This window comes from Rhamphochromis sp. 'chilingali', assembly GCF_963969265.1.
Source record: "Rhamphochromis sp. 'chilingali' genome assembly, chromosome: 1".
In the NCBI taxonomy this organism is placed as follows: Eukaryota; Metazoa; Chordata; class Actinopteri; order Cichliformes; family Cichlidae; genus Rhamphochromis; species Rhamphochromis sp. 'chilingali'.
The window spans coordinates 69,137,564-69,165,041 of NC_137929.1; the positions used below are offsets into that span (position 1 = coordinate 69,137,564).

The 27,478-nt window shown below is 42.8% G+C and overlaps 1 protein-coding gene across 4 annotated transcripts; it reads left to right on the top strand.

The window, feature by feature from the left end:
* The first annotated feature begins 641 nt into the window (after positions 1 to 641).
* On the top strand, positions 642 to 25,793 carry LOC308396073 (protein NLRC3-like). Of its 4 annotated transcripts, none has more exons than XM_080881133.1 (10): positions 643 to 775; positions 1,616 to 1,672; positions 7,868 to 7,983; positions 14,366 to 14,444; positions 14,607 to 14,808; positions 14,971 to 16,792; positions 19,237 to 19,410; positions 20,795 to 20,968; positions 24,171 to 24,217; positions 24,390 to 25,793. In XM_080881133.1, the coding sequence occupies exons 3-10, from the start codon at positions 7,895 to 7,897 to the stop codon at positions 24,926 to 24,928; spliced, it is 3,126 nt and encodes a 1,041-aa protein (XP_080737259.1). In that variant the 5' UTR covers positions 643 to 775; positions 1,616 to 1,672; positions 7,868 to 7,894; the 3' UTR covers positions 24,929 to 25,793. The 4 variants fall into 4 exon arrangements, with proteins under 4 accessions (XP_080737257.1, XP_080737259.1, XP_080737258.1 ...); XM_080881132.1 differs by having other exon boundaries at positions 645 to 775; positions 1,586 to 1,672; XM_080881134.1 differs by having other exon boundaries at positions 653 to 775; positions 1,590 to 1,672.
* Positions 25,794 to 27,478: the final 1,685 nt, after the last annotated feature.

Genomic DNA, 27,478 nt, shown 5'->3' on the forward strand with positions numbered 1-27,478 from the left:
AAGGATGTCTATTATAGCCTCTGCTTCATAACTGTCTGACAGTGCAGACTGTTCAAACTGTGTTTAAAATGTGATTTATTTGCTAGATACCAGACCATGCAATGTTACTGAATGAATAAAGATTTTTTTTACCTTTTTAGCTAGATGTCGAACATATGAAAGACTTTTAAGCATAATTAAACTCACCTCCCATCCAAGAAGCTTCTTCTGTTCTAAGACCAATTGATGGAGAGTCCCAGATCTAAGCCGTAATGGCAGTTGTCCCTTACAAGGGTCATATGATTAGGCAGATAATCTATAATGGGTCAGTGGCAGCTGTGACTCGCTTTGGTCTCTACTTTTTGTTTTGTTTTTTTCATCAGAAATTTTTGATTGCTGCATTAAGTTGCTTCTTCCTCACTTTAACACGGTACTCACTGGGCTGTCATAAAAATATATATTTATACTCAAAGACACGCAGCGTTTTATTGTTAAAACGCTGCTGGAAGAAGAAGAACAGAGTGATTGCAGATGTTTGTATTTCAACTAAACGGGGCAATTAGAAGAAATAAACCATCGGGCAGCCTTCCAGCTGTTTGAGGAGAGATTTGGGGATTTCCGAGGTGCACCTGAATGCAGCGTCGGTCTTTTTCTCTGAAGTGTAGCTGTAGAGACCGCAGTGTGTTTGTAACAGGGCCGTGGTTTGTGGACCCCTCTCTTCGCGCTTCCTTCTTTCTCAAAGTTTCGTGAACTTTGTGTTGCATGTAATCGTCTCAGTGTGAAGCTCCATCTGAAGGTAATGTTAGCAGTCTGTAATGTTTTCACGGCTAACATCAGCTGTGTGCAGCTTATATCCAGCACAAATTTGCCGCTCCATAGTTCACGGCTAAAGGACTCACAGCAGGACCAACGAGGCCGAGCGCTTAACGCTCTTCCTCGTTTTAGTGTTTGTGTCTGTAGAACATAATAAGTCAAACTAGTTGTGGTATTACAATTTTTCCATGTTGAAGCCTGGAGTTCAGTATCCTATTGTCAGTTTCTGGAAGTTTAGTTATTGGTGAGTTCATCTACAGTAATAGTTTCAGTAAGAATTATTATTTTCATCATCTTTAAATGTTATGGTGTGACGAATGGTCTCCTGGAAATGGCAGAGATTAGAAAGAAAACAGGTTTCTATTTGCAGTTTTCTTTATGTCAGGATATTACTGCGCATGCACAAAGGCAGTGAACGGTCCAACAGCAGGTTTGTCATGAATAAATGAGGCTTCAATAACACCAAGGACAGGGAGACAAGGGAGAAGTAAATGAATTACGCAAATCAGTGAAGCATTTGAAAGAGTCCAAAAAGTTGTGGATGTTATTTCTCATCCATAAAATTCTTACATTTTTATTATGGGTAAAGCACAAAGTTTGAAAGAGGAGGAGAGAGACAGAGAAATAAGTCAACATGATGTGGTAACTGTAAAATGATTCATTGATGATGGTTTCACATGACCAAGTGCGTTATACTGTCATGGAATATGGATTTTCTCCAGCGTCCTTGTACAATAACTTATGTTATAATTACTTCATTTGTTGAAGTGAAAGCATACCATATTTTTTTTAGCTAGAAACAACATGTTTATGTAACTACCAGTTAAAAGAGAGAGCGAGGATTGCGGAGAAAGGATTCTACAAGAGCCAGAAGAACCAGGTGAGCAATGTTAAGTGGAAAGACAAAAAATAAATATTTACATGCATGCACAATACTTTGTGTGCATTTCGGTAGCAAACTTGAATTGGGGTACATGATACTTTGAGTATTTAAAATAGCGGTGATGGTATTTGGAAAAAGCTCTCCCCAGTTTGCTGCTTGCTCAGGTGTATGGAAGTGCATTGAGTGACAGACTGATTTTCGTGGTCTGTCATGAACAATGCTACTTAAGTTTCTTGATGAGTTGGTGGACTGTCCTCATGTGGTTAAGAGGTTGTGCTGTGTGCTTTTTCTTTTATCTTTTTTTTTTCTAACTTTCTTTGGAAAAATCTGGCAAATGCAACTGAGCCTTGCCTCAGGTTAGCTCCACACTAAAACAGATCCATTCAATGAAAATCTGTGGCTATCCATTCTGAATTATCCTTAGACACTAAAACAGCTTCAGAACAGTTGCTTTGGAAAGTAAAACTGTAAAATGTACCTGACTGAACTGAGGTTTGCAGAGTTATAAAGGGCTGAAAACATTTGCCTGCAACATACTCAAAATGCATTTTGGAATATGCTTAAAAATATTTGAACCACAAAAAGCCCTGAAAAATGTAGAGTTTCAAGACTCAGTCTGAAAGTATTCAGTGATAATTTGTAAAGAAATAACAATGAAGGTCATTTTTAGCTTTCAGTGCACGGTGGTTTTTGTGGCTCAGCGTGTAGGGCATTATGCAGATAAATGTGTCAGCTTTTTGGGTGACAATTTACAGCACAGACTCAGACTTTACCTTGCTGGGATACTTGATACCAGATATCATGACCAGCGTTGTTAGTTACTTCTTCAAAAAAAAAGTAACTGAGTTAGTAACTGAGTTACAAGATTTTAAAAGTAATTAATTACTTGAAAAGTAACTATTGCATTACTTAAAAATAAATGTTTAACCCTCTGGGGTCCAGGGCATAATTGGCCATTTTTAACTACTGATTTTAACTCTACATTTCACCTTTACAATCTATGTACTTTGCCTTTTTTGATATCATTCTTTTTTGCATAACCTCATGTCTGAATTTACAGTTATGTTTTCATTTTGACATACTGTATTACCACAATTGATCTAAAATCAGACAAAAAAAAGTTATATTTTTTACTGTAACAACATATTTAATGAATCATATTTCATAACTTTAAATGCAAATATAAATTGTCAATTATAAAATCCTGTGCAAAAGTTTTGCAAACAACTTTGTTGTTTGCAGCCATTTACCTTTTACCCCTTTTTAAATAACCACTTCAAACTATTTACATAACAATCAGCTGTTCTGCATTCAATAAGATGCCACACAAATTATTTGTGCCAGTCCAAAAAAATAGTTTCTGTCCACTGTGAAGGAGACCATCACAACCTGCAGGTCTGACAGCAGCACGTGTATCACTCCTGTTTTTTTTTACCTGGAGACAGCAGTCATCTCATTGTTCTGACACACAACACAAAACTATCCACAACACTACACACTAACTACACAAGATGCTAGCGCTGTCGTTAGACAGTAAACATGATGGAACTATTGAGGGATAGCTTGGCTGTTTGGAGGTGATTCTATAAACAGAGATTAATTCTTCTTAACCTCTTAAGCCCCAAGGGGGTTTTCTGAGCTTCCTGCTCGAAAATGTAATGCCCAAATTTAATTGATTATTTCTCTGCAATTACAAACTCTGTCCTTACAATCTTGGTATCAAAATAAAGCTAACACTTGAGAGATTTCATCAGAAGTTTAATATTGAAGCAGATATTACTGTGTCAAAGTTACTGAGACTGGAACACAGAAAAAGTAAGTAAATCCTCATTGGCAAAATGAATTGTGATGAATGTGAGTGATACCCAACGATATTTTTATGCACTCTTTTATGTAACACTTACTTAGACTTAGAATTAGATCCTCCCGCACTGATCGGTGCATCGGGAGACAAGAGAATGCCATCGGACTCGGTCCATTGGAGCAGTTGCTGCTTCATCCCATGACAGTTCGACTGAGCGTAAGTCTTCAAGGAACGTACTCCTCCATGTTTTTTGGGGTCTTCCTCGCCGTCTCTTTCCATTCCTTGGGTTCCACTCAAGGCTGGACTGGGACAAAAAATCGGCCCGGGCATTTTGACTAGAGACCGGCCCACCAGGATAAAGATTGAAAATGTGACGTCATTCAGGGGTAAAACCGCACAGGATTCTGGGAGCTTGTGGCAAGAGGTACTAGCTCACGCAGGCTTTCAATTGAACTCAGTTACACAGCGATAAAAAGAAACCCAAAAAATGGCAAGAAGCTGTTGTATTATTAACTTTAATAGCCGGTCGCATGACAGCCACGGGAAGCTGACGGGTAGAGAGATCGTTTTTTTTTTTTTATCGGATTACCTCGTTGAAGAGAAATTTTTTAAGCCATGTTTCCAAAGTAAGAGCCGACGGATGGTCTGAATATACCAAATATATGTGTCAGAACACTCCAGCTCACATGTTAGTCTGCTCCAAGCATTCCCACAAAGGTCAGAGTTTTGTAGTAGTTAATACGTCATTTTTCTTAACATAATTAGTGATATAGGTTACAAGGAAGTCTGGCGCTGAACAGAAATTGTCGCGCTATGCTCCTTTATTTATTGTGCATAAATAGTGAATTGTCCTGACACAATATTGCGCTTTGCTTCTGTTATTACCATGGTACATTGACAAAAACATATACTTTTATTCACAGGGTAAAACAGTTGTTTTGTATCACAAATTGCCCAGTACGATTACAACATACAATATTATTGTCATTGCTACATTTCTGTGATGCTACCAGAAATTATTTCCACTACTAATTAATTACCGTTGAGCTCAAAGGTTATATTAATAAACGGTTAACAAATGTGTATTTATGACAACGATTTGTGAGACTGGTAAACTTACCTTTGTTCGTATGATGGTCTTTCGTTCTACACGGTGCATTTCAAGGTCCTGTACCCATCCATCAGTAAACTGTACCTGGGCTTGTTGCAGTGACCTGAAGTTACTAAACTTCATGAGTGTATGCACTCACTCCAAGAACCGTATAATTATAAATCTGAGCGTGGTGAAAGTTGGGCAGCACGCTAACGTCTTTTGTCCACTCTGTGTGGTCTGACCCTTTCACTCCTTTGATTTTTTCCTCTTATCTTTTCTTTGTCTTTTCGTCGAGTCTGTCTTTGTACGGACCGGCATTGTTCTCCTTTTGTCTTGTACATTCCTTTTTTGTGCGGCAAAGAAAAAACAAGAAGGTATTGGAACCGGAGAATGAACGTTTTGCGGTGCTACAAATGTTTGCATTTGATGCGGTACTTGGATTGTTTTGCCACTAGTTCCCGGCATGCAATGCGCGAAAATCACGTGATTGCTAAACAAGGGGGAGGGTGCATCCGGCTTCCTCGGCTGTAATTGGTCCAGCCCAGAGTCGATCATGACCAATTGGCCAATCCAACACCTTTCATTATATATACACCCTTCCTAAAAAAAAAAAAAAAAAAAAAAAAAAAAAAATCCATCGGCCCATAAAAACAAAAAATCGCCAGCGGCCCACCGTGCAAATGCCCGGTATGCCCGATGGCCAGTCCAGCTATGGTTCCACTGAACTGCAACATGGGCGAGTCTTGGGTCCGGCGAATCTTAACCGACGCTTGGTGACTTGGACATGGAACAGCTCTAATCCCGCACAGCGATATACTTCCTCATTGGCAACGTGATCCGGATATGTGCTCTTGAGCAGCCGTCAAAGGCAACGCTGTTGGAAGACGTCGAGATTGTGGTTGATCTTAACAGTTGATTTCCAAGTCTCCGCTGCGTACAGTGCTGTCGGTATAACAATAGTCTTCAGAAGCTGCAACTTGGTTGGTGAAGGCAGTGCGGTGGTCATCCATATAGATCGTAGTCGTTTAAAGAGTGCCCATGCAAAGAAACTAGAGCAGGGCGATATGACCAAAAATATTTATCACGATATACATTTGAAAATTTGCGATAACGATATAACTGACGATATAATTGACACTAGACAAAATACTTTACAACTCCTCAACTTTATTAGTTTAAAAAAAAATCTATGTATTTTCACTTAAGCAGCTGTTTTAAGTGCATTAAAGTTATATAAAAATGTAACAGTGCGAATGCAAATTCCTCGCTGACAATTTAACCAAAAGGCATTTCCAGTGGAAATTGGCCGACATATCCTCACCATAGCCATGTATAATATCCACAAAACTTAAAAAGAGGTTATACACACACAATACGGTAATATTATGTTGAAGCACAGTACGTATCACTCCGCGAGGCTCCGCCTATGATAGCCGTAATGCTCCGACAATCCATCAAGCGGTGCAGCTTCGTAGGTTAGCAAAGTTGTTCAGAAACATTTGACAGATTTTTCAGCGCCGTGTACATAAAGTCATTTCGAGGTCAGTAAACACAACCAGAGTTCATACATAAGGCACACGGGATTATAAGGGGCTCTGTCGATTTTCAGAAAAATCAAAGGATTGATTTTAAGATAAGATAAGATAACCTTTATTAGTCCCACACGTGGGAAATTTGTGGGAAATTCGTGGGAAGTTCGCCGTATTTTCCAAACAACACGGTAATAACGACGGCCCGTTAGCATGCTCTACCAAAAATAGTGCTTTGTTGTGTATCTGACGGATGAAAGCTAAACCAGTTCCACACCAGTGAAGTTGCAGCATTTGTACAAACCAATTCTGGCTCATCCGTTTCATTCAACGATCCGCTTTCGCTCTTCTCATTCTGCGTCGCCGCCATGTGCGTATGCAAACAAAGGCACCGCGCATGCGTGTTTTACCCATATTCTATTGCGAGATTTCATTTTCTTATCGTTGTGTAAAATTTCACCGGTATTACCGTGAACGGTACGATATAGCCCAGCCCTAGAAGAAACCTCCCGCAGAACCAGGCTCAGGGAGAGGTAACCATCTGCTTTGACTGGTAGGGGTGAAAGCAAAAATATTTGTGAAGTCAAATATTGTAAATATCTTACAGATTAGAACTGGGGAAATAAAATATTCAGTATTTGGTAAAGTTAAAATTCACATCGGCAGTAATTGTTGTTAAGTCAATTGGAGTTTGCTAAAATTAATATTGAATTGGTGTGTAACTTTGCCAAAAGAATGTCAGAGTGTAGGTTTCCTCAGTTGGATCAGGAGTTACTTGTTTAGCTGCATAAATCTATTAGCTATTAAATAACAGAAAGATGAACTGAGCAAGAAGAACAGTCTGAGGTTTCTCTGTTTAATACTCCATTTTATTCTAGTCTGTTACATTAGTTGCACATAGCAGCAGCTTAGCAACCACACTTCCTGTCATTTCCACTTCTCCGAACTCACATATGGGACAAATGCTAAACCACTAACTAAACAACCGCTAATAGAAATATGGCAGTAACCACAGGAAGTGCATCATTTTGATGAAAGCACCTCTTGTGTTGACACAGGCAAGTATGTAGAAATGGGTCTTTGTGGGTTTCAGTCAGGGTGGTCTGATCTGTTACTTTCTACATTACGCACAATACAGGAAAAAGCTTCTATGAAACTGAATCTTCCAAAATGTGCTTTAAATTAAAAATGTACCAAGTTGGTATTAGCAATGAGCCAACATTCAGTCCATAGTTAGAGATGATGTGAGGTTCTTAAAATAAATTTTAATAAAACATCCTGTTAAACTGTATCTCTATTTAATAAGGACATGGTCATTAAAAGCACATGATGCTGAATCTGTGCAGAGATTAAAAAAGAAAGGTTTCTCTACTTTAGTCACATTCAGTTCTCTTACACGTTAAGACGGTGGATCCTCTTTGAATCCTGGATCAGCCAAAATGTTTAAACAATCTGTTCACACATGTTGAATTGACTTAATGTTAATCAACAGAAACTTCCAGTCACAGTTAATCGGTGTTTGTCAGCAAATGTACTTTGTGTGTTTGTGTGTGTGCTGACCTACAACTTCATGGCTCCATCTAGTGGGCTGATAGTAGAAGTATATCAGCTGATGGCAGCTTCCTCTGCCTCACACTGCTGTCTGACTGCATTCAGCTGACACTAAGATGAAGCAGGAAAGACGTAGCTGATATCTGGACAGCACACATGATGGAAAGCAGGATTTCAGTTGATGTGCACATGAATGATTTGTGTTTCCTCTGCAGGTAGAAAGTGTGTGTGAGCTGAGCAGCATGGATCAGTGTGAGGACAGAGAGGAGGGAGCCCCTCCCTCTAAAAGCACTCTGTGTGGGGAACATGAGAGCCAGACCAAAGCTCAGAGGTGAGATGACCATCTCTAACTGTCCATGACTCTTCTCCATGTCACAGCTCAGCACTCACATCACTGCTCCATCATTATTCACAGGAACCAGCCTGGACCTGAATCCAATCAATTTAAAACACACCAACTCTCTGCTGCAGAGAAGTGAAGTATTAGGAACTCTCAGCAAATTAACTGCTTGATGTTGTTGGATATAAACTGCAGTGCAAACATGTAATTCTCTCAATGACATTCAAACTATTCAAGTGAAAGAAAAAACTAAGTTTCCTGCACAGAAATTATTTTTATTCATAAAACAGCCCAAGCATCATTTTAGTATTTTTTTCTTTGAACCTTCTTAAAAAAAAATAAAACATTTTTCTCATGATTGATTATACTGTAAACTCAGGCAACATTTTTAAATCTGTTTGTGCCAGAAAACAACAGCACACTGCTGTGTATGACTTCAATGATAATGGTTTTCTTTCAGGAAATAAAAACACATTGAGGTTTGTTTTCTGAGGAAACCAAATGTGAGCTGTTCCAGTCAATCAATAGTCAATATAAACATTTAAATTGGTCTTCAAGCAAAACAGTGATCCAGATTTTATCTGAAGTGATTCTTCATCATTTCCAGGCATTACGAAGCAAAATCCAGTCCAACAAGGCACTCTCCATTTTACTTCACTCTGAAAATCCACCAAATAAAAATGTAACTCCAATCTGTTAAAATGTTGAAAAGACAGTTTCGTCTTCATCTACATGTCCATTAAATCTGTTCCAATCACAACTCTATTTACCCTGGACATACTCTTTTCCATTTCATTGAGCATACTCCAGAATTTGTCTTTATTTTCTAAATCATATGCACTGACATTATCACCCCTTGGATTTTTAACTTCAAATTCCTCCCTCAAGATTTCCTCATGGCCTTGCTTTTTTTCCCTTCATTCTCTCCATCATTTAAGCCATCTATATATTTTTACTGGTCATAGTTAATACATTTGAAGTCCTCACTTTCGCATCCACCCTCCAGCCTTTCCTTCTCTCTCACTTCCTCCTAACGTGCCTCCCCTTTCTGATATTCCTTTTTCTTCATCTAGCAGTATCACAGTTTTGCGCATCTGTAACCGGAAGGTCGCTCGTTCGATCCATGGGCTCTCTGTCCTGGTTGTTGTGTCCTTGGGCAAGACACTTTACCTACCGCCTACTGGTGTGGGCCAGAGGGGCCGATGGCGCGATATGGCAGCCTTGCTTCTGTCAGTCTGCCCCAGGGTGTCAGCCGTTGTGTGTGGAGGCGTGGAAGAGATGACCCAAACGCTGGACTCATGGTGCAGAAATGAAGTGGTCCGCGGCCGAGACAAAATAGTTCAGGGGGCCGACCGTGCGGACAGCAACGGCGGCGACGTGGACACAGTTCAGGGGGCCGACTTTGCGGACGGCAACGGCGGCGACGTGGACACAGTTCGGGAGGCCAACCGTGCGGGAGGCCAACCGTGCGGAAGGCAACGGCGGCCACTCAGGCGAAGGCGGTCCGGGGGCCGGCCGTGCGGAAGGCAACAGCGGCCACTGAGCGGGTCCGGTGGTTGACCACGCCGGCGACGAGGAGAAGGCGGCCGAGGAGCAGCTGCAGGAGGCGGCACGGGAGGCGGCACGGGAGCCGGCGGAGACTGAGGAGCAGCTGTAGGACCAGGCGAAGCAGAAGCCGAAGCCGAGGCCGAGGCTGGACCAGGCGAAGCAGAAGCCGAGGCCGGACCAGGCGAAGCTGAAGCTGGACCAGGCGAAGCAGAAGCCGAGGCCGGACCAGGCGAAGCTGAGGCTGGACCAGGCGAAGCAGAGGCCAAGGCCGGACCAGGCGAAGCTGAGGCTGGACCAGGCGAAGCAGAAGCAGAGGCCAAGGCCGGACCAGGCGAAGCCGAGGCCGGACCAGGCGAAGCCTCTGGCTGGAGACAGGCAGGGCCAGTAGGCGCGGAAGCCTCTGGCTGGAGACAGGCAGGGCCAGTAAGCGCGGAAGCCTCTGGCTGGAGACAGGCAGGGCCAGTAGGCGCGGAAGGCCGCTCCCTGGCTGAGGAGCGGCCGGGCCAGCGGGTGTGGAAACCCCTGGCTGAGGAGTGGCCGGGCCACCGGGTGCGGAAACCCCTGGCTGAGGAGCAGGAGAGCTCACAGCTGGCTCTGGGTGCTGTGGCTGCAGGTCCGGGAACTGAACGGGATGGTGGACAGGCGACTGGGAAACAGGAGGCGACTGGACTACAGGGCACTGGGCGGCAGACTGGACTACAGAAGAGTGAACGACAGACTGGACAGGCTGGAGGACGGGCGACTGGGGGACAGGAGCAGACTGGACTGACTGGACAGGGGACTGAGCTACAGGAGACTGGAGGACAGGAGGAGACTGAGCTACAGGTGAGTGAACTGACGGGGCTGGAAGCTGAACAGCAGGTGAGTGAACTGATTGGACTGAAAGCTGAACAGCAGGTGAGGGAACTGACTGGAGTGAAAGCTGAACAGCAGGTGAGGGAACTGACTGAATTGAAAGCTGAACAGCAGGTGAGGGAACTGACTGGAGTGAAAGCTGAACAGCAGGTGAGGGAACTGACTGGAGTGAAAGCTGAACAGCAGGTGAGGGAACTGGCTAGAGTGGAGATGCTAAAGGAGGAACAGAGGTAGGCGAGGCTACTGGCTGAGCTACAGATTGAGCTAGTGACGGAGATAAAATTACGGCTTGGGCTAGTAAGGCTGGTGCCTGAGCAGGGGACACCTCAGCTAGCCTAACCAGGGATAGTGCGAGGGCGTGAAAAGCTGGATTAGGAGGTGGATGAAAAGGTGAAGTAGCAGGTGAACCGGTTAGCTCTTCCAAGCCTCTAGGGAGGTCAGGCTGGGTTCTGGCTGCCCTCAGCCTGGGCGCTGGGACGGGCATGGAAGGTGGCTGGACACCAGTCACCCCCACCTGAGAAACAGAAGCGGGTGTGGAGGTAGACCGGGTCGCAGCTGCCCTCCTCCTGGGAGCTGGCACTGGTGTGGGCGTAGACTGGGCCCCCGTGCTGGTGGGAAATGGCTGAATAATGGGTGTGGAAATAGTGACGGTGTGTGTGTTACTGGCAGGCTTATTGGAGATTGTTCGGGTTTTCCTGCCACCACTATTTACAGTCATTGGAAGAGCAGAGCAGAAAAACTCTTCCCAGTCCGCATCCTCGTCTAGGAGGGAGACTCCCCATGAATCAGAGGTGAGTGTACTATGCGTTTTAAGGGAGTAATCAGATGAAGGGTGTGGAAAACAGTCACTGGAGCTCACCATCGGGAGTGGCTGAAAGTAGTCCGTTTTATGGCGGCATGTGCGCCGCTTTCTCCGGGAAGAGGCAGCAGGCGGGGTACACAGCCGAGCCTCTGGCACGGGAGCCTCCATTGAGCCGAGGTGGTAGGCGGAGCCGCTGTGCCATGGCGAGGTTGAAGGTCCGGTGAGTAAAACGGCTGGCGGGTGAGCGAGGAGCGGAGCAGCGGGAGAGGGAGCGGCCGAAGCGCGGCGTGAAACGTCCACTCTCCGCGGCAAATGCTCCGGTTCAGGTGAGGCAGCAGGTGGGAGAACGCAGTGTCTCCGAGGCCCGCCCAGAGCCAGGCGAGTACCCTCGAAGATGTGCTCTCGCTCCGCGAAGAGCCACTGTTTCTCCTTAAGCTTCTCTGCCCAAATGGAGAGCGCTGCCTCCTGCCGCTCGAACAGATCTGAGTCCACTGGGTCGAAAACGTGTCTTCGTGGCACGGGTCATGTCATTCTGTCAGCGGTTGTGTGTGGAGGCGTGGAAGAGATGACCCAAACGCTGGACTCACGGTGCAGAAATGAAGAGGATTTATTGGAGGGTGAATGAACAAAGCAGGAACGATGGAGTGGCTGGCTGGCTGGCTGGCTGGCTGAAAGACTGGAAGAATGGCTGACTGACTAACTGAACATACAGACGGAGGGACGACATGAACATCAACATCAATGACACGACAGAGAACTGGTGAAACCGAGGAACTTAAATACACAGGTTGAATGATGACAATGATTGGAAACAGGTGAGTACAGGGCTGAACATAATCGGACTAATGACACGGGAGACAAGCTGAAACGGGAAAAAACAGGAAGTGAGAACATTAATGTGGCGAACTAAACTGAACATGAACAAACTGAAATCACTGGGTCAACGACCCAGGAACCCTGACACAGGGCAGCTGTGGCTTCAACTGTGCTGCCTCCACCAGTGTGTGAATGTGAGAGTGAATGAATACTGGCATTGTAAAGCGCTTTGGGTGCCTTGAAAAGCGCAATATAAATCCAATCCATTATTATTATTATTATTATTATTAGTGGAACTGATCACAGCCACAGAAACAGCAATTTGAAATGACAACATTGCAGACGTGGAAGCAGAGCAACTACGGACCAAAGTTTCAGCCTGTCTCAGCAATGCAAAGCCCCCTGAATCTAACATCACAATGGAGGACAGGAAGCCACTCACATCACTCATTGATGACAACATTATCATCCTTCCAGCAGACCAGGGTAGGGGCACGGTTTTGCTAAACCATAAACAGTATCATAAGAAAATTTTGTCACTGCTTAGTGACAAACATGAGACCCAGAAAGTGGCTACAGGAAGAGGGTCACAGATTGTCTGAAGCAGTTAGAACAAGACAATGCTATTGACCGGACCTCATACCACAGGCTGTACCAAGAGGAATCTACACCAAGTTTCTGGCTTCGATCCTCAACCTCAGCACTCCACAGTCTATTTACACCTACAGGCCAGTGGACACTCTTTTAATGGTGAAGATGTACACATCCTGGACAGTCATTGTGCAAATGTAATGTTTGTATGTTTATAAGATTGGGGATTGGGGAAACCTGCAGTCAGCTGAGACTGAAGAAGTCACCAGGATGAGTGATGAAACGTTTCTCCCATTTAAAACACTGCATCCAGATGACCGAATCAACATTTTGGGACACAGATATTTGCTTCCAAAAAGGGACATTAAACACCTGAAAACTCTTAAAAGAGGAAGATGTCTTAGAAACAAGCAATCTTGTCTGCTTTTCCTTGTGCTTCCCTGAACTGATTTTTCAGTTCACTGCTGCACTGCAATTCAGTTCATTCAGTGGGGACACTCCACATCAGCTGAGAGGAGGTCTGCAAGCAGCTGGGAAGTGTCACCGCATGCCTCCAAGTCAGCAAATCACGTTTCAAACTCCCATTGCAGGATTTCAATAGCAGACAGATGAGTTTTGCATAGTTTCAGTTTTGTGGAGAAGGCTTTCACACTCTCATAGGCCGCTATAATGAGCTGTCCAAAACCTAGCAGCTTTAAGTTCAGAATGTTTAGCTCCTGTGTAATGTTCACAAGGAACGCCATTATCCATTTTGAATCATCCAATTCAAGAACATCCAGTTTAGAACTTCAATGAATATCTAGAATTTAGCTTTTAACTCAAAGAATCTCCTCAACACACCCCTTCCTATGCTAATGCACATCAGTAAAGTGCCATAAAATCCCTCAATTTCCTTCAAAAATGCCCTGAACTGGTGGTGTTGTAAACCTCTGGACCTGATGTAATTTACACATGTCAGGATTACAGACATGACTTCAAGCATTTTCTGCACAGTGCTTGTTGATGTTTAATGCAGTGCAGAGCCATTGCTGGATCTGGATCTTTTGCTTTGGTTTGGCCATACATGGAACACAAACGTAGCTCTTCTGTCAACTCTCCATGAGCCAGGAGTATGTGACATCTGCTTTGACGTTTACTCAGGATATGTATTTTGAATCTTTCTTTAGTGACTTAGGAGAAAACAGATCAAACACCCAGTGTAGCAATATTAATTCCCATTCCTCTATGTTGTAGTTTACTGAAAGTATTAGATATCCCACAATACTGATGTTAATGTTGGTTATTGAAAAAGTGTTGGTTTTTTTAATGCTTTAGATTGTGACACTTAAAGTTAGTATAAAATTGATTTCATAAGTTATTGTACATATGAAAAAAATCAGAGGTTGTCAGATGAGAGGTACTCACAGAGTTTTCATGGACTGGCGCCCAAGTTACCTGTCAGCTGTAACATACTAATCAGCCTGGTTTGGAAGGCTGATGTTAAGGTGCTGGAAGAGAGACTGGCCAGTTACTGAATGTTAAATACATTTTTTCTGTTTTTTTTTACCAACTTCTACTTATTCACATGTTACTGAAGCAGTGATACGCAACACTTTTCGTACTTGAACTCAATACAATTCACTAAGCTGTTGAGTCTCAGTGGATTCAGAAGGACTAGTAAATTTTTACAACTATAGGGAATCATCTTAATCACTATCTTAAAAGGTCACTTTTTGAATTTTTACTCTGTGCTTGAACTAATTCTTCATAGTTCTTCCACAGTGTGGACCAGGAGAGCTCAGAGGTTCTCAGTGATCACTCTGCCCAGCAGCATCAAACACAGCTGGACTCCATATTTATGGTCTGTACATGTACAACAACTACTTTCACATCTATTCTGTTCACAGTCATCTCCATGCTGCTCTTTGTAGACCAGTGGATTGTCAGTGTGCCCAATATGGATCTGATGTTTGGATCCATAATTTCAGTCTGATTGGCTCACTCATAAAGTATTCTGTTCCAGCTGCTGGAGGACAACATCATCACTTTTGTGAAGAACGAGCTGAAGAAGATCCAGAAGGTTTTGAGTCCAGATTACCCAGAATGCGTAGAGAGTCAGCAGAAGGATGATGAACAGAGGAGCGCCAGAGAGGCATTTATAAAGATCACACTGAATTTCCTGAGGAGAATGAAGCAGGAGGAGCTGGCTGACCGTCTGAAGAGCAGTAAGAGGATATATCTAAACTTTAAGTTGCTGGATAAATGGGACATTTTACTGATGTCTCAAGAGATTGACCAACATGTGGTCAAATGGACATACCTTAGAGAAAAGCAACTCAACTCTTCCTTTACACAACGTGAACTGATAATCTGCTTTTTTTTCCCAGAATGTCTTGTTTCAGTTTGTCAACGCGAACTTAAATCTGCACTGAAGAAGAAGTTCCAGTGTGTGTTTGAGGGGAACGCTAAAGCAGGAAGCCCAACCCTTCTGAATCAGATCAATGCAGAGCTCTACATCACAGAGGGAGGGACTGCAGAGGTCAATGATAAACATGAGGTCAGACAGATTGAAACAGCATCCAGGAAACCAGACAGGCCAGAAACAACAATCAGACAAGAAAACATCTTTAAAACACCACCTAAAAGAGATGAACCAATCAGAACAGTGCTGACAAAGGGAGTGGCTGGCATTGGGAAAACAGTCTTAACACAGAAATACACCCTGGACTGGGCTGAAGACAAAGCCAACCAGGACATCCAGTTCATATTTCCATTCACTTTCAGAGAGCTGAATGTGCTGAAAGAGGAAAAGTTCAGCTTGGTGGGACTTGTTCATCGCTTCTTTACTGAAACCAAAGAAGCAGGAATCTCCAGGTTTGAAGACTTCCAGGTTGTGTTCATCTTTGATGGTCTGGATGAGTGTCGACTTCCTCTGGACTTCCACAAAACTACAATCCTAACTGACCCTAGAAAGTCCTCCTCAGTGTATGCACTGCTGATAAACCTCATCAGGGGGAAACTGCTTCCCTCTGCTCGCCTCTGGATAACCACACGACCTGCAGCAGCCAATCAGATCCCTGCTGACTGTGTTGGCATGGTGACAGAGGTCAGAGGGTTCACTGACCGACAGATGAAGAAGTACTTTAAAAAGAGATTCAGAGGAAAAAAGCTAGCCAGCACCATCACCTCCCACATCAAGACATCACGAAGCCTCCACATCATGTGTCACATCCCAGTCTTCTGCTGGATCACTGCTACAGTTCTGGAGGATGTGCTGGAAACCAGAGAGGAAGGACAGCTGCCAACGACCCTGACTGAGATGTACATCCACTTCCTGGTGGTTCAGGCCAAAATGAAGAAGGTCAAGTGTGATGGAGGAGCTGAGACAGATCCACACTGGAGTCCAGAGAGCAGGGAGATGATTGAGTCTCTGGGAAAACTGGCTTTTGATCAGCTGCAGAAAGGAAACCTGATCTTCTATGAATCAGACCTGACAGAGTGTGGCATCGATATCAGAGCAGCCTCAGTGTACTCAGGAGTGTTCACACAGATCTTTAAAGAGGAGAGAGGACTGTACCAGGACAAGGTGTTCTGCTTCATCCATCTGAGTGTTCAGGAGTTTCTGGCTGCTCTTCATGTCCATCTGACCTTCATCAACTCTGGACTCAATCTGCTGGAAGAACAACAGAAGACCGCTATATGGTCTAAATTTTTTGCAAAAAAGGAGTCAAGAGAAGTGGAATCTGCAGTGACATTTTTCTACCAGAAAGCTGTGGACAAGGCCTTACAGAGTCCAAATGGACACCTGGATTTGCTCCTCCGTTTCCTCCTGGGTCTTTCACTGCAGACCAATCAGACTCTCTTACGAGCCCTGATGACACAGACAGGAAGTAACTCACAGACCAATCAGGAAACAGTCCAGTACATCAAGAAGAAGCTCAGTGAGACTCTGTCTGTAGAGAAAAGCATCAATCTGTTCCACTGTCTGAATGAACTGAATGATCGATCTCTAGTGCAGGAGATCCGACGGTACTTGAGTTCAGGAAGTCTCTCCACAGATGAACTTTCTCCTGCTCTGTGGTCAGCTCTGGTCTTCATCTTACTGTCATCAGAAAAAGATCTGGATGTGTTTGACCTGAAGAAATACTCTGCTTCAGAGGAGGCTCTTCTGAGGCTGCTGCCAGTGGTCAAAGCCTCCCACAAAGCTGTGTAAATATATTTGTGCTTTTATTTTTTTCTATTCTACCTAATATTGATTCTACTAAAAGCTTCCATGTATAATTTAAAAAACATGAACAGTGTAATTGTGAATGGACTGGTTCTTATATAGTGCTTTTCTACTATATCTGAGCACTGAAAGCACTTTATAAAACTTGCCTCTTTCACCCATTCACACCGTTTTGCACATGCACTGTTTCTAAGCTCCTTTTCTTTAAATGCTTTCAATCTAACATACACATGCTGACTGGAGCAGACAGAGATCGAACTACCAACCCTCCGATAAGTAGGTGACCACCTGCGGCAAAGAAGTGGATGGTGGGCTCTGATACAAGTCTAAGAATGTTAATGTAAAAAACATTAATGTAAATGATTGTTAGCACTCAGAACCAAGTATATTTTGCTTTACAACAGTTGAAAATGCCAGTGTTTCTGAAGGATATATGAATGCAACTTTTATCAAAGTAACACTAGTGCATTCCTCTCTCGGCTCTCGATGGAGTCAGTCTCATCTTTCTTCCTCTCCCTTATCTTTCCTGCTTTGCTTCTCATGTCTTTGTCTAGTCATGTCTAGCTCTAAACCTTCATAGAGTCTCTAAGTCTTGTTCTCTAAAACGTAAAGATGAATTATGATTTTGATCAACTTTTCCCTTAATGCAATTGAAACCATCTTCTTGATGAGAAACCTGGGTTCGGAACAATGATAACAGTGTTCTTGCTGATCGGAGCTGGTGGACTGTGAGTATTCAGACTGTGCTCATTTAATACAACACGGATAAGATCTTGGAGAAGCTCACAGCTCTTTAATGGGAAATTGAGAGACCTGGTGACCAGTGATGGACATTAGACCAACTGTAAAATTGGATGCAGTTTGTTCGCACTAACCCAAACAACTACCATCTTCATTTCATGCAGCTACCCAACCGGTGCCAGCTGTGCCTCATGACCTAGGCTGACTGGAATTAAAAATTCTCCTTGAAAACAGGACTGTGTTTGATTCTCTTCCCTTACCCTTCAAGGTCAACTACGCCAGCTGGAAGAGTGTTGACTAGCTTCTCCTCCCAGTCAGACACAGGATACACACATACACAAAAATATCTCATGTATACAGACACAGCGCCATAAAGATGGCTGCAGGAACTGTGGGGCTGTTGTTGGCTGTATGGCCGAAAGGGGTGCTCAAGATGGCGCTGGAGTGCCTGGCAGCCTATCCGGTCTTTAAGTGATGACATACATGAACGCTGCTTCTGGGCCCAAACTACTCTGCATTTATCAAGGCTTTTGCGTTTTTAACATGTTTTAAGGCTTTATATCTTGTTCTATTTAATCTGAACAAGCCTATTAAAACAAGGCAGTGATCACTGTTGGCCTCTATAGGTTTGTATTAGCACTATTCATCGGCAGCACGTTTTAAAGCTCAGTTTTAAAACCCTGCAATGTAACCATAGCCCAGCCCATGCAGCAGTATATTAATGACTAACCTCGTATTGTGGATGGATTATCTCAGTCGTTCTCCTGACTGAAGTGTGGTCCATTTTCAGCTTCCTGCCATGCCATTGCACTTATCACTAACCACTGGGTTAGTGACAAGTGCAATAGCATGGCACTTAACCCTGCTAACTTCTAACTCGGCTAAAATTCTGTTTTCACGGATGCCTGGATGTTAAACCTAATTGTCACAGCTGGTAGAGCAGCCACGGTGATCATTTTATTGAAGATGAAATAATTTAGACAGTTTTTAACTCCCAGGGATGCTGTGTGTTCGCTTGACTTTGGGACCTGAAGGGGAGTTTGGGCCCGGAAATGGCTAATGACGTCAGACTTAAAGACCGGATAACACAATTTCCCTCAGGATGAATAAAGTATTATCAATCAATCATGGACAGGCTTTAGCCCTAAAAAAATGAATACTCCTCCACAACTTTTAGTTTGTCTCTCTGGTTGGAAAAAATATATAATTGATGTTCTGTTGGTGGAGCATTATTTTCTGTTTCTTTCCTGACCCAGTGCATTCCCTTCAACATAATTTAGGTGTCATCACCAATCACCTCTGTATCCATTTTACTAAAATAAGAACATAGGTCTAATTCTTCAGGCCCCTGGGTTTACTAGCCTCAGGTTGAACTTGTCTCTATGGCCAAGAGTTTTATTCTTCAGTCTTCTTCTTTTATTCTTCTTTCTAATACATACACTAATACACTTTTTGTCTGTTGTCAACACTCACGACTCAGTTTGTCTTTTTTTTTCTCTGATATGACTGCCGTCATTGTAATTAGAGAGGAAAAAAATGGTACACAGGTTCCTGTGCCATTTTTTCCTCTCTTATTTGTTTTCAGCTGGGCAACCAGTTGTCACAAATTGCAGTAGATCACTGCTAATCATTCTTCATTACATGTTATTTAATCTGACCACAAATATCTTTGTTTTTTCTTCAGAATGAGTATCTGCAACCTTTCAGAGAGAAGCTGTAAAGCTCTGTCCTCATTTCTAGGCTCCCAGTCTTCTAGTGTCAGAGAGCTGGACCTAAGTAACAGTGATCTCCATGATTCAGGAGTGAAGCTTCTATCTGCTGGACTGGGAAGTCCACACTGTACACTGGAAACTCTCAGGTCAGGATTCAGACTTTCCACTTATGGTCATATTAATCTTATTGCATAAAAAGCCTAACTTTCACAGAGTTGCCTAATATCTGTGAATTATTTGTCTCTCAATTTCTGTCTGGAAAACCGCTCCATATTCACATTTTTTTTCTGTTTTCAGTTTGTTAAAATGACTCATGAACATGACACTGGAGAAAAAATTCTATCTAATGATTTTTCATGTGCTGTTCATTTTAAAAATCTAGAACAATTTTTACTCTATTTTCACTTTCTTTTCATACTGGAAGAAAGAAAATATTAAACAATGCATGTTTTAGGTGCCTACTTGGCATTAATGAAAATGACTCTGCAGTCATTTTCATTAACTCGAGAATCAATTTACTGACTCATGAATCATGATTCACAAGCCCAACTGACTTACTGACTCATCCCTGTTGCTGTTAGCAGCAATGTATCTAGCTTGTAATTAAAATTGTGGAGAAAAACACAACATCCAGTATCTTAACAAAAAAATCTCTGCTCTCAACTGGAAGAAGAAACCCTGAGGAGAAGCTCACATCAAGACAATAGCTCCTCGGTTCACAGTAGCATTGCTCTGCTAACATGCTAACAGCACATTTGAGCTACTCACTCCCTCCCTTGCTGTGCTGAATCACTCAGGACTCACTCACCCCCTCCCTCCTGTGCTGAATCATAGCGTGAGCGAATCACTCAGGACTCACTCACCCCCTCCCTCCTGTGCTGAATCATAGCGTGAGCGAATCACTCAGGACTCACTCACCCCCTCCCTTCCTGTGCTGAATCATAGCGTGAACGAATCACTCACTCACCCCCTCCCTTCTGGCTCACAGCTTCTTCTTCTTCTTGGTTGGCAACCAATGTTAAGGCGCATTACCGCCCCCTGGCTCACAGCTCAGGCGACATTTAGATGAGAAAATATATATTTGACACATTTAAGGAAAATACTAATAAAATAAAAACAAAACAAAATAAATGTTCCCTTTAGAAATTTTTTTTGCTCTATAAAATAGTTGTTTTCTTTTAGAATCACTCATCTTAGCAGTAGGATATACATGAAAAGAGAAATACATGAATCAAATGACTCAAAAAACCCAATCCACTTTAGTCAGTGACTCATTAAAACTCGATTCAGTAAAAAGAATCAAATTTACCATCACTACAATGTGGAGTGATGGTAAAGAGCGGAGGAGAACATTTGAAAAAATACAGGTGGTTTACAGTAGGAAATTTACCAGATTTTAAAATGATGCAATTCATACATTCATCTGGCATTGACTGTCTACTAAATTAATTGAAAAAAGTAACATAAATGAATAAAAACAAGCTTTGCGGGAAGTTTTCACTGATGGATTACTGTTTTGTGTTTCTGCAGTCTGTCAGGCTGTCTGATCACAGAGAAAGGCTGTATTTCTCTGGCCTCAGCTCTGAGCTCCAACCCCTCCCATCTGAGAGAGCTGGACCTGAGCTACAATTATCCAGGAGGCTTAGGATTGAAGCTGCTGTTGGCTGGACTGAAGGATCCAAGTTGGAGACTGGACACTCTCAGGTATGGAGAGAATTTTTGTTTGTTTGTTTGTTTTGTTGTACTGAAGTCTGAAGAAAGAAGTTTCATTACTGGAAATTTAACAATTTATTCACGATTGTCTGGGAGACAGCCATCAGCCATATCGTCCTGCAAACCTTCATCTTGCTTGCTCTAGGCTGTTTTTTTTCCCAGTGGATGAGAGGGTTGTTTGTTTCAAGTTATGTATGTCCATAAGTGGCATGTGGGATCAGGGCACCCTAGGCCATAGATCGATGATTGATTTTGTAATCCTATAATTGGACACTTGGGTGAAGAGAGGTCAACTGTCAAGTTATCACCACCTGGTGGTGAGTTGGATCATTTGGCACTGCAGGATGCTGGACAGGACTGGCAAACCTAAACATATAGTGAGGTTGTCCTGGGAATGTCTGGTGTGGGCTGCAGTCCAAGAGACCGCAGTCTGACAAATTCAATTCAATTCAATTTTATTTATATAGCGCCAAATCACAACAAAAGTCGCCTCAAGGCGCTTCATAGATACAGAGAAAAACCCAACAATCATATGACCCCCTATGAGCAAGAACTTTGGCGACAGTGGGAAGGATAAACTCCCTTTTAACAGGAAGAAACCTCCGGCAGAACCAGGCTCAGTGATCAGCAGCACTGGAGCACGACAAGGGACTGTCCTCACCCCTTTCTTGGAGCCTATCCCAACTATAACAGGACAAGAGGTGGGGTACACCCTGGACAGAATGGCAGTGTGTTGTAAACATTCACACTCAAATTCACACCTATGGTCAATGTAGAATTACCAATTAGTCTAACCCCACTAATTACATGTCAAGCTTGGGCCAAATTGCCAGCAGAAAAAATTGGATTCATTCCTGGTGTGTTGTGGACTCTGACAGGGCTGACCTTTCTTGCTGATTCTGTTCCTTACTTTTATGGACAGAAAAATTCTGTTGTACCTATGTAGTGGAAGGCTTCCACTTTGATGGCCTCAGAATCTCATCTATCCTTGTTGTAGACGGCGTGGTTCTGTTGGTTTCATTAGGTGCATTATATTTATGTCACTCTGGCACAGCTGGCTGCCATGGGCACGTTACTGCAACCCCCCCGGTCCTTCTGCTCCACGGCTGCTGAGTGACCCCTCATCTGGGGCCCTCCTCAGCTCTTTCGAGGAGAGTGGCACGGTTGCCCCTCCTTTGGTCTTCCTTGGTCTGTTGTTCTCTGGGGGTCTCTGGATGTCTGGAGCCTTAATCTCCTCCATACCTTACAGACACAAACTACACCCTTTTAGGCTCCTACCTCAAAGCACACTGTACGCTTTCAATCCTACATTCTGCATAATAATATTCAATATTTAGTATTTACTGTTATATTCCCATAGATTATCATGATGATGTTGTTTATTATGTTGCTCTCTTTTTTTTTTTGCTTGTTTTCTCTTTTTCTTTTTCAACAGGTGATCCAGGAGATTGATATATGTATTTTTTGTCTGTTGGTTTTTGTTTTTTGCCCTTTATCACCGTTCCTCTTCCCCGCTGTTTTTCTTTCCCTACCTCTTTCTTTCTCCCTTTTCTTTCCCCCAGTCATATCTGTCCCGTGTGTAGTAAGTTAAAATAAAATAAAGAATAAAAACAAAGGTGAATCAAATAGACCAATACGGCAAGGCCGGGATGGTCCATTTGTTAAAGTAAATCCGTTGGGCATCTTTCTTTGACTTTAGACAATAATTCTGATGGCAAAAGAATCAAATGGGACAAGCAAAAAAAAAGAAAGAAAGAATAATAAAAATTATTACAATAATGGTCATGCCAAAGTATCTAAATAAGAATTAATTCTAAACTTTGACATAGCCACTCAAAAACATCAATCTTGGGGGATTTTGTTATTCTGAGGTGGATTAATAATCACTTTACTGACAGTAAGGAGAACATTTCAAGTGGAGAACAGTCAAAGGATGTCAACTAGGGCTGCCACAAACGATTATTTTGATAATCGACTAGTCACAGATTATTTTTGCGATTAGTCGACTAATCAGATCATCATCCATTGGACGTAAAACGTGCAGCTTATTGCACCAGCAGCATCTGCTCTTATATAACTATCATTAGCTTACAGCTTTAAGTGTTTAAGGTGTGTGCTAACTAAAAATAAAGACAAGATGATAGTTTATTAAATTTTAATGAAATTTGCAGATTGTTTCGGTGAAGTTTAATAAACTCCTTGCTATCTAAACTATAACAGGACACCGCAGTATATTCTCGAGCATCTCACACTTCTGATAATCAGCTGTCTGCTTAATGTTTATTCAGCTGTGTAAAAACTTTTTGGCTGAGAAACTTTAATCTCAGCCAAACCGATTTACTCAGGAACAAATAAAATACTTTAAAAAAAAAAGCCAAACAGTAACATTTTGAAGTTATCTAAGTGACTTGTGTACGTTTAACCTGAGTAGCGAAAGACGACAGTGGGTTTGAAAACGATCTGCCGGGAGTCCGGTGTTCTCACGGCTCTAGTGAGCCTTGAACCCGGCTAGCTATCGAGCTAGTGGGTAACAGACATCTCCAAAAAGCACTTTTGAAACTATGTGTTTTGATAAACTGAGCAGATATTTGAGGTTTACACAGCTACATTCTCGCCTGAAAATATGTTAATCGTTTATTTTGTGACCCAGAAAGAATAATAAGAGTAATATTAAAACTAACTAGCTGCCGCCATTGTTGGAAACTGAGCTGGGCCGCGCTATGAATTCTGGGACACAGCTTCTTCTTCTTCGGGGTCTAATGGCTGCTGGCATCCTTGTACATGCAGTGCTGCCATCTTCTGTTTCAGTCCGTTATTACACTCTTAAATCCTGCTACTTATTCCTGTGTCTTTTGTGATCGTACAAAGCTTCAAACGACGCGTCGACTATTAAATCAGTCGTCGACGATTTTGATAGTCGACGTAATCGTGACTAGTCGACTAATCGTGGCAGCCCTAATGTCAACTCAGATTTCATTGCTCCAACAACCACTCCACCAACTGCTTCAAAGGACTGACAGATCCAGGATCAGTCCAAATCATCAGCAGTTTGATCCACGTATGGATTGAAGTGTATTTCTGAAAATGTTGGACTGTTCCTTTATCATTGTCTAACATTATATGTATGAGAGCCATGTAATGTCCATGTGTGCATGCTAAGGCTGTGCTGGTCTGACCCCCCTCCTCCTTTCAGGGTGGAGCCTGCTGGAGTCCAATGGTTGACACCAGGTCTGAAGAAGTGTAAGTGTGTTTTTACTGTGATTCATGAAAAAAAAGCAGCACACATTCAACCATCTTCAAACTGTCACATCACTCATTCACGTCTCATGTCAGGAGTCATCATCAAAGTGTCGATCAATGAACAGATGATGGATCAATAACTGCAGCTGGATTGTGTTTGTTCTCTCATCAGATTCCTGTCAACTCACAATTGACACAAACACAGTGAACACAAACCTCCAACTGTCTGACAACAACAGGAAGGTGGCACGTGTGATCGAGGTTCAGTCATATCCTTATCATCCAGACAGATTTGATTATGAACCTCAACTACTGTGTAGAAATGGTCTGACTGGTCGCTGTTACTGGGAGGTCGAGTGGAGAGGAGAGGTCCAAATATCAGTGAGTTACAGAAGAATCAGAAGGAAAGGAAACAGTGATGACTGTGTGTTTGGATACAATGAGAAGTCCTGGAGTCTGTACTGCACTGATGATGGTCCTCATTCTGTGTGGCACAATAACAGAAACACGCCTATTTCCTTCATCTCCTCCTCCTCCTCCTGTGTCTCTAACAGAGTAGCAGTGTATGTGGACTGTCCTGCTGGCACTCTGTCCTTCTACAGAGTCTCACCTGACACTCTGATCCACCTCCACACCTTCAACACCACATTCACTCTAAAACTTTATCCTGGGTTTTTTATCTGGTCTCGTTCGTCAGTGTCCCTGTGCTGATTTGAGTGTAAAGAGTGTCCTCCTGTTAGAGAAACACTGACTGTTGAACAGATAGTTCAGTCTGTACATGTCTGTCTCTTTCAGTCAGAAATACATTTTCAGATTCATGGATTCAATCAGTTGATGTTTGAAACTGTTCTAAATTATTCCTTGTAAAGCTCTTCCTCTTCAGTCCTTTAAAGATGGAAGCTCCCATTATTCCAGGATCCACATGTTGTTTTTCTGTCTTGTTCCACTCAAAGCTTCACAGTGAATATCAGTATGCTGTATTTCTCTGAAGCTCAGTTCACAACCAGCTCCTCTGCATTTTCAACAAGTCTAAGCTCATTAAAATGAATCCAAATGTTTGATTTCTCTTTCTCAATGGGATGTTTCTGCACATGCTCTTACTGTTTCACTCATTGTTGGAAGCTCATCCTTTGAAAATGTTTCAGCCATATAAGCTGAAAATATTGGCTCAATAGTTTTGAATCCAGTTCTAAGCAGAATCTGATTGTATTGAGATATCATAATGCATGTGACTATATACATAGCAAAGGCTGCATTAAACATTTTAAACTTGCATTGTGTTTTCAGAGACATTTTGAATAAGAATATGGTGTAGTATGGTGGTAACCGTTTCTAATTTTCTTAGAAATAACTAAATACATATTGTGTATCACTTCAGCTTCTATAAAAATTAAACTATCACAAAGGGTCCTGGTGAAGAAACTTGTGGAATTTGGTGACAGGCATTAAATTTATTTTTAATATAGAAATATTAGAATCACTGTTATAATTTCAACTTCACATTTAATAAAATGTTGTGTGAAAAACATTAAGGAAGTGATGTCAGATGTATTTATGTCAATAAAACTTTAAAAAATTACACAAAAATTCTTTTGAAACAACCTTCTGTCTTTTGGAGTATATATCTCTGAGTTTACACATCAATTCTCAAGGAGGGGAAACAAGGCAGAAGGACACACACACCCACAGATGGACACAGAGGGCAAAGACACACTTACTTAGCACTTAGTTCCTCCTATGCCGGGTGGCGCATCGGGCAGCTAGTGATCTCCACTGATGTCGGTCAGCAGCGACTGCATCAGCTTCGTCCCAGGCAATGTCGGCAGTTTTCAGATCGTCCATGAATGTTCAACGCCATGTGGTCTTTGGTCGGCCTTGCTTTCGCTTGCCAGTGCGTAGACACCATGTAATGGCAATCTTAGCTGGGCAATGCGGGGGTAGGCATAAAATATGGCCCGCAAAGCGGAAGCGCCTTTCTGCAACAACATTGGCTAACGGGCGGGTGCCTGCTCTTTGTAGGACCTCATTTGTTATTCGGTCCCGGTAGGAAATTCTCAGGATTCGCCACAGGCCACGTTGTTGAAGCACGTTCAGGTGTTGAGTAATTGCACTTCTTGAGCGCCAGGTTTCACTAGCGTATAGTGCAGTAGGAAAGACAATAGAGTTCAATAGTCTGATCTTGACCCTAACATTCAGGGAGGTCGAGTTCCAAATAGGTTGGAGACGTCGCAGGACACAACCGCCTTCCCTACTCTGGCGTCGACATCCCGATCAGAGACCCCGTCATTCGAGATGATGCTGCCAAGATACAGTGGGGCAAAAAAGTATTTAGTCAGCCACCGATTGTGCAAGTTCCCCCACCTAGAATGATGACAGAGGTCAGTAATTTGCACCAGAGGTACACTTCAACTGTGAGAGACAGAATGTGAAAAAAAAAATCCATGAATTCACATGGTAGGATTTGTAAAGAATTTATTGGTAAATCAGGGTGGAAAATAAGTATTTGGTCAATAACAAAAATACAACTCAATACTTTGTAACATAACCTTTGTTGGCAATAACAGAGGTCAAACGTTTACTATAGGTCTTTACCAGGTTTGCACACACAGTAGCTGGTATTTTGGCCCATTCCTCCATGCAGATCTTCTCGAGAGCAGTGATGTTTTGGGGCTGTCGCCGAGCAACACGGACTTTCAACTCCCGCCACAGATTTTCTATGGGGTTGAGGTCTGGAGACTGGCTAGGCCACTCCAGAACTTCCAAATGCTTCTTACGGAGCCACTCCTTTGTTGCCCGGGCGGTGTGTTTTGGATCATTGTCATGTTGGAAGACCCAGCCTCGTTTCATCTTCAAAGTTCTCACTGATGGAAGGAGGTTTCGGCTCAAAATCTCACGATACATGGCCCCATTCATTCTGTCCTTAACACGGATCAGTCGTCCTGTCCCCTTGGCAGAAAAACAGCCCCATAGCATGATTTTTCCACCCCCATGCTTCACAGTAGGTATGTTGTGCTTGGGATGCAACTCAGTATTCTTCGTCCTCCAAACACGACGAGTTGAGTTTATGCCAAAAAGTTCTACTTTGGTTTCATCTGACCACATGACATTCTCCCAATCCTCTGCTGTATCATCCATGTGCTCTCTGGCAAACTTCAGACGGGCCTGGACATGCACTGGCTTCAGCAGCGGAACACGTCTGGCACTGCGGGATTTGATTCCCTGCCGTTGTAGTGTGTTACTGATGGTGACCTTTGTTACTTT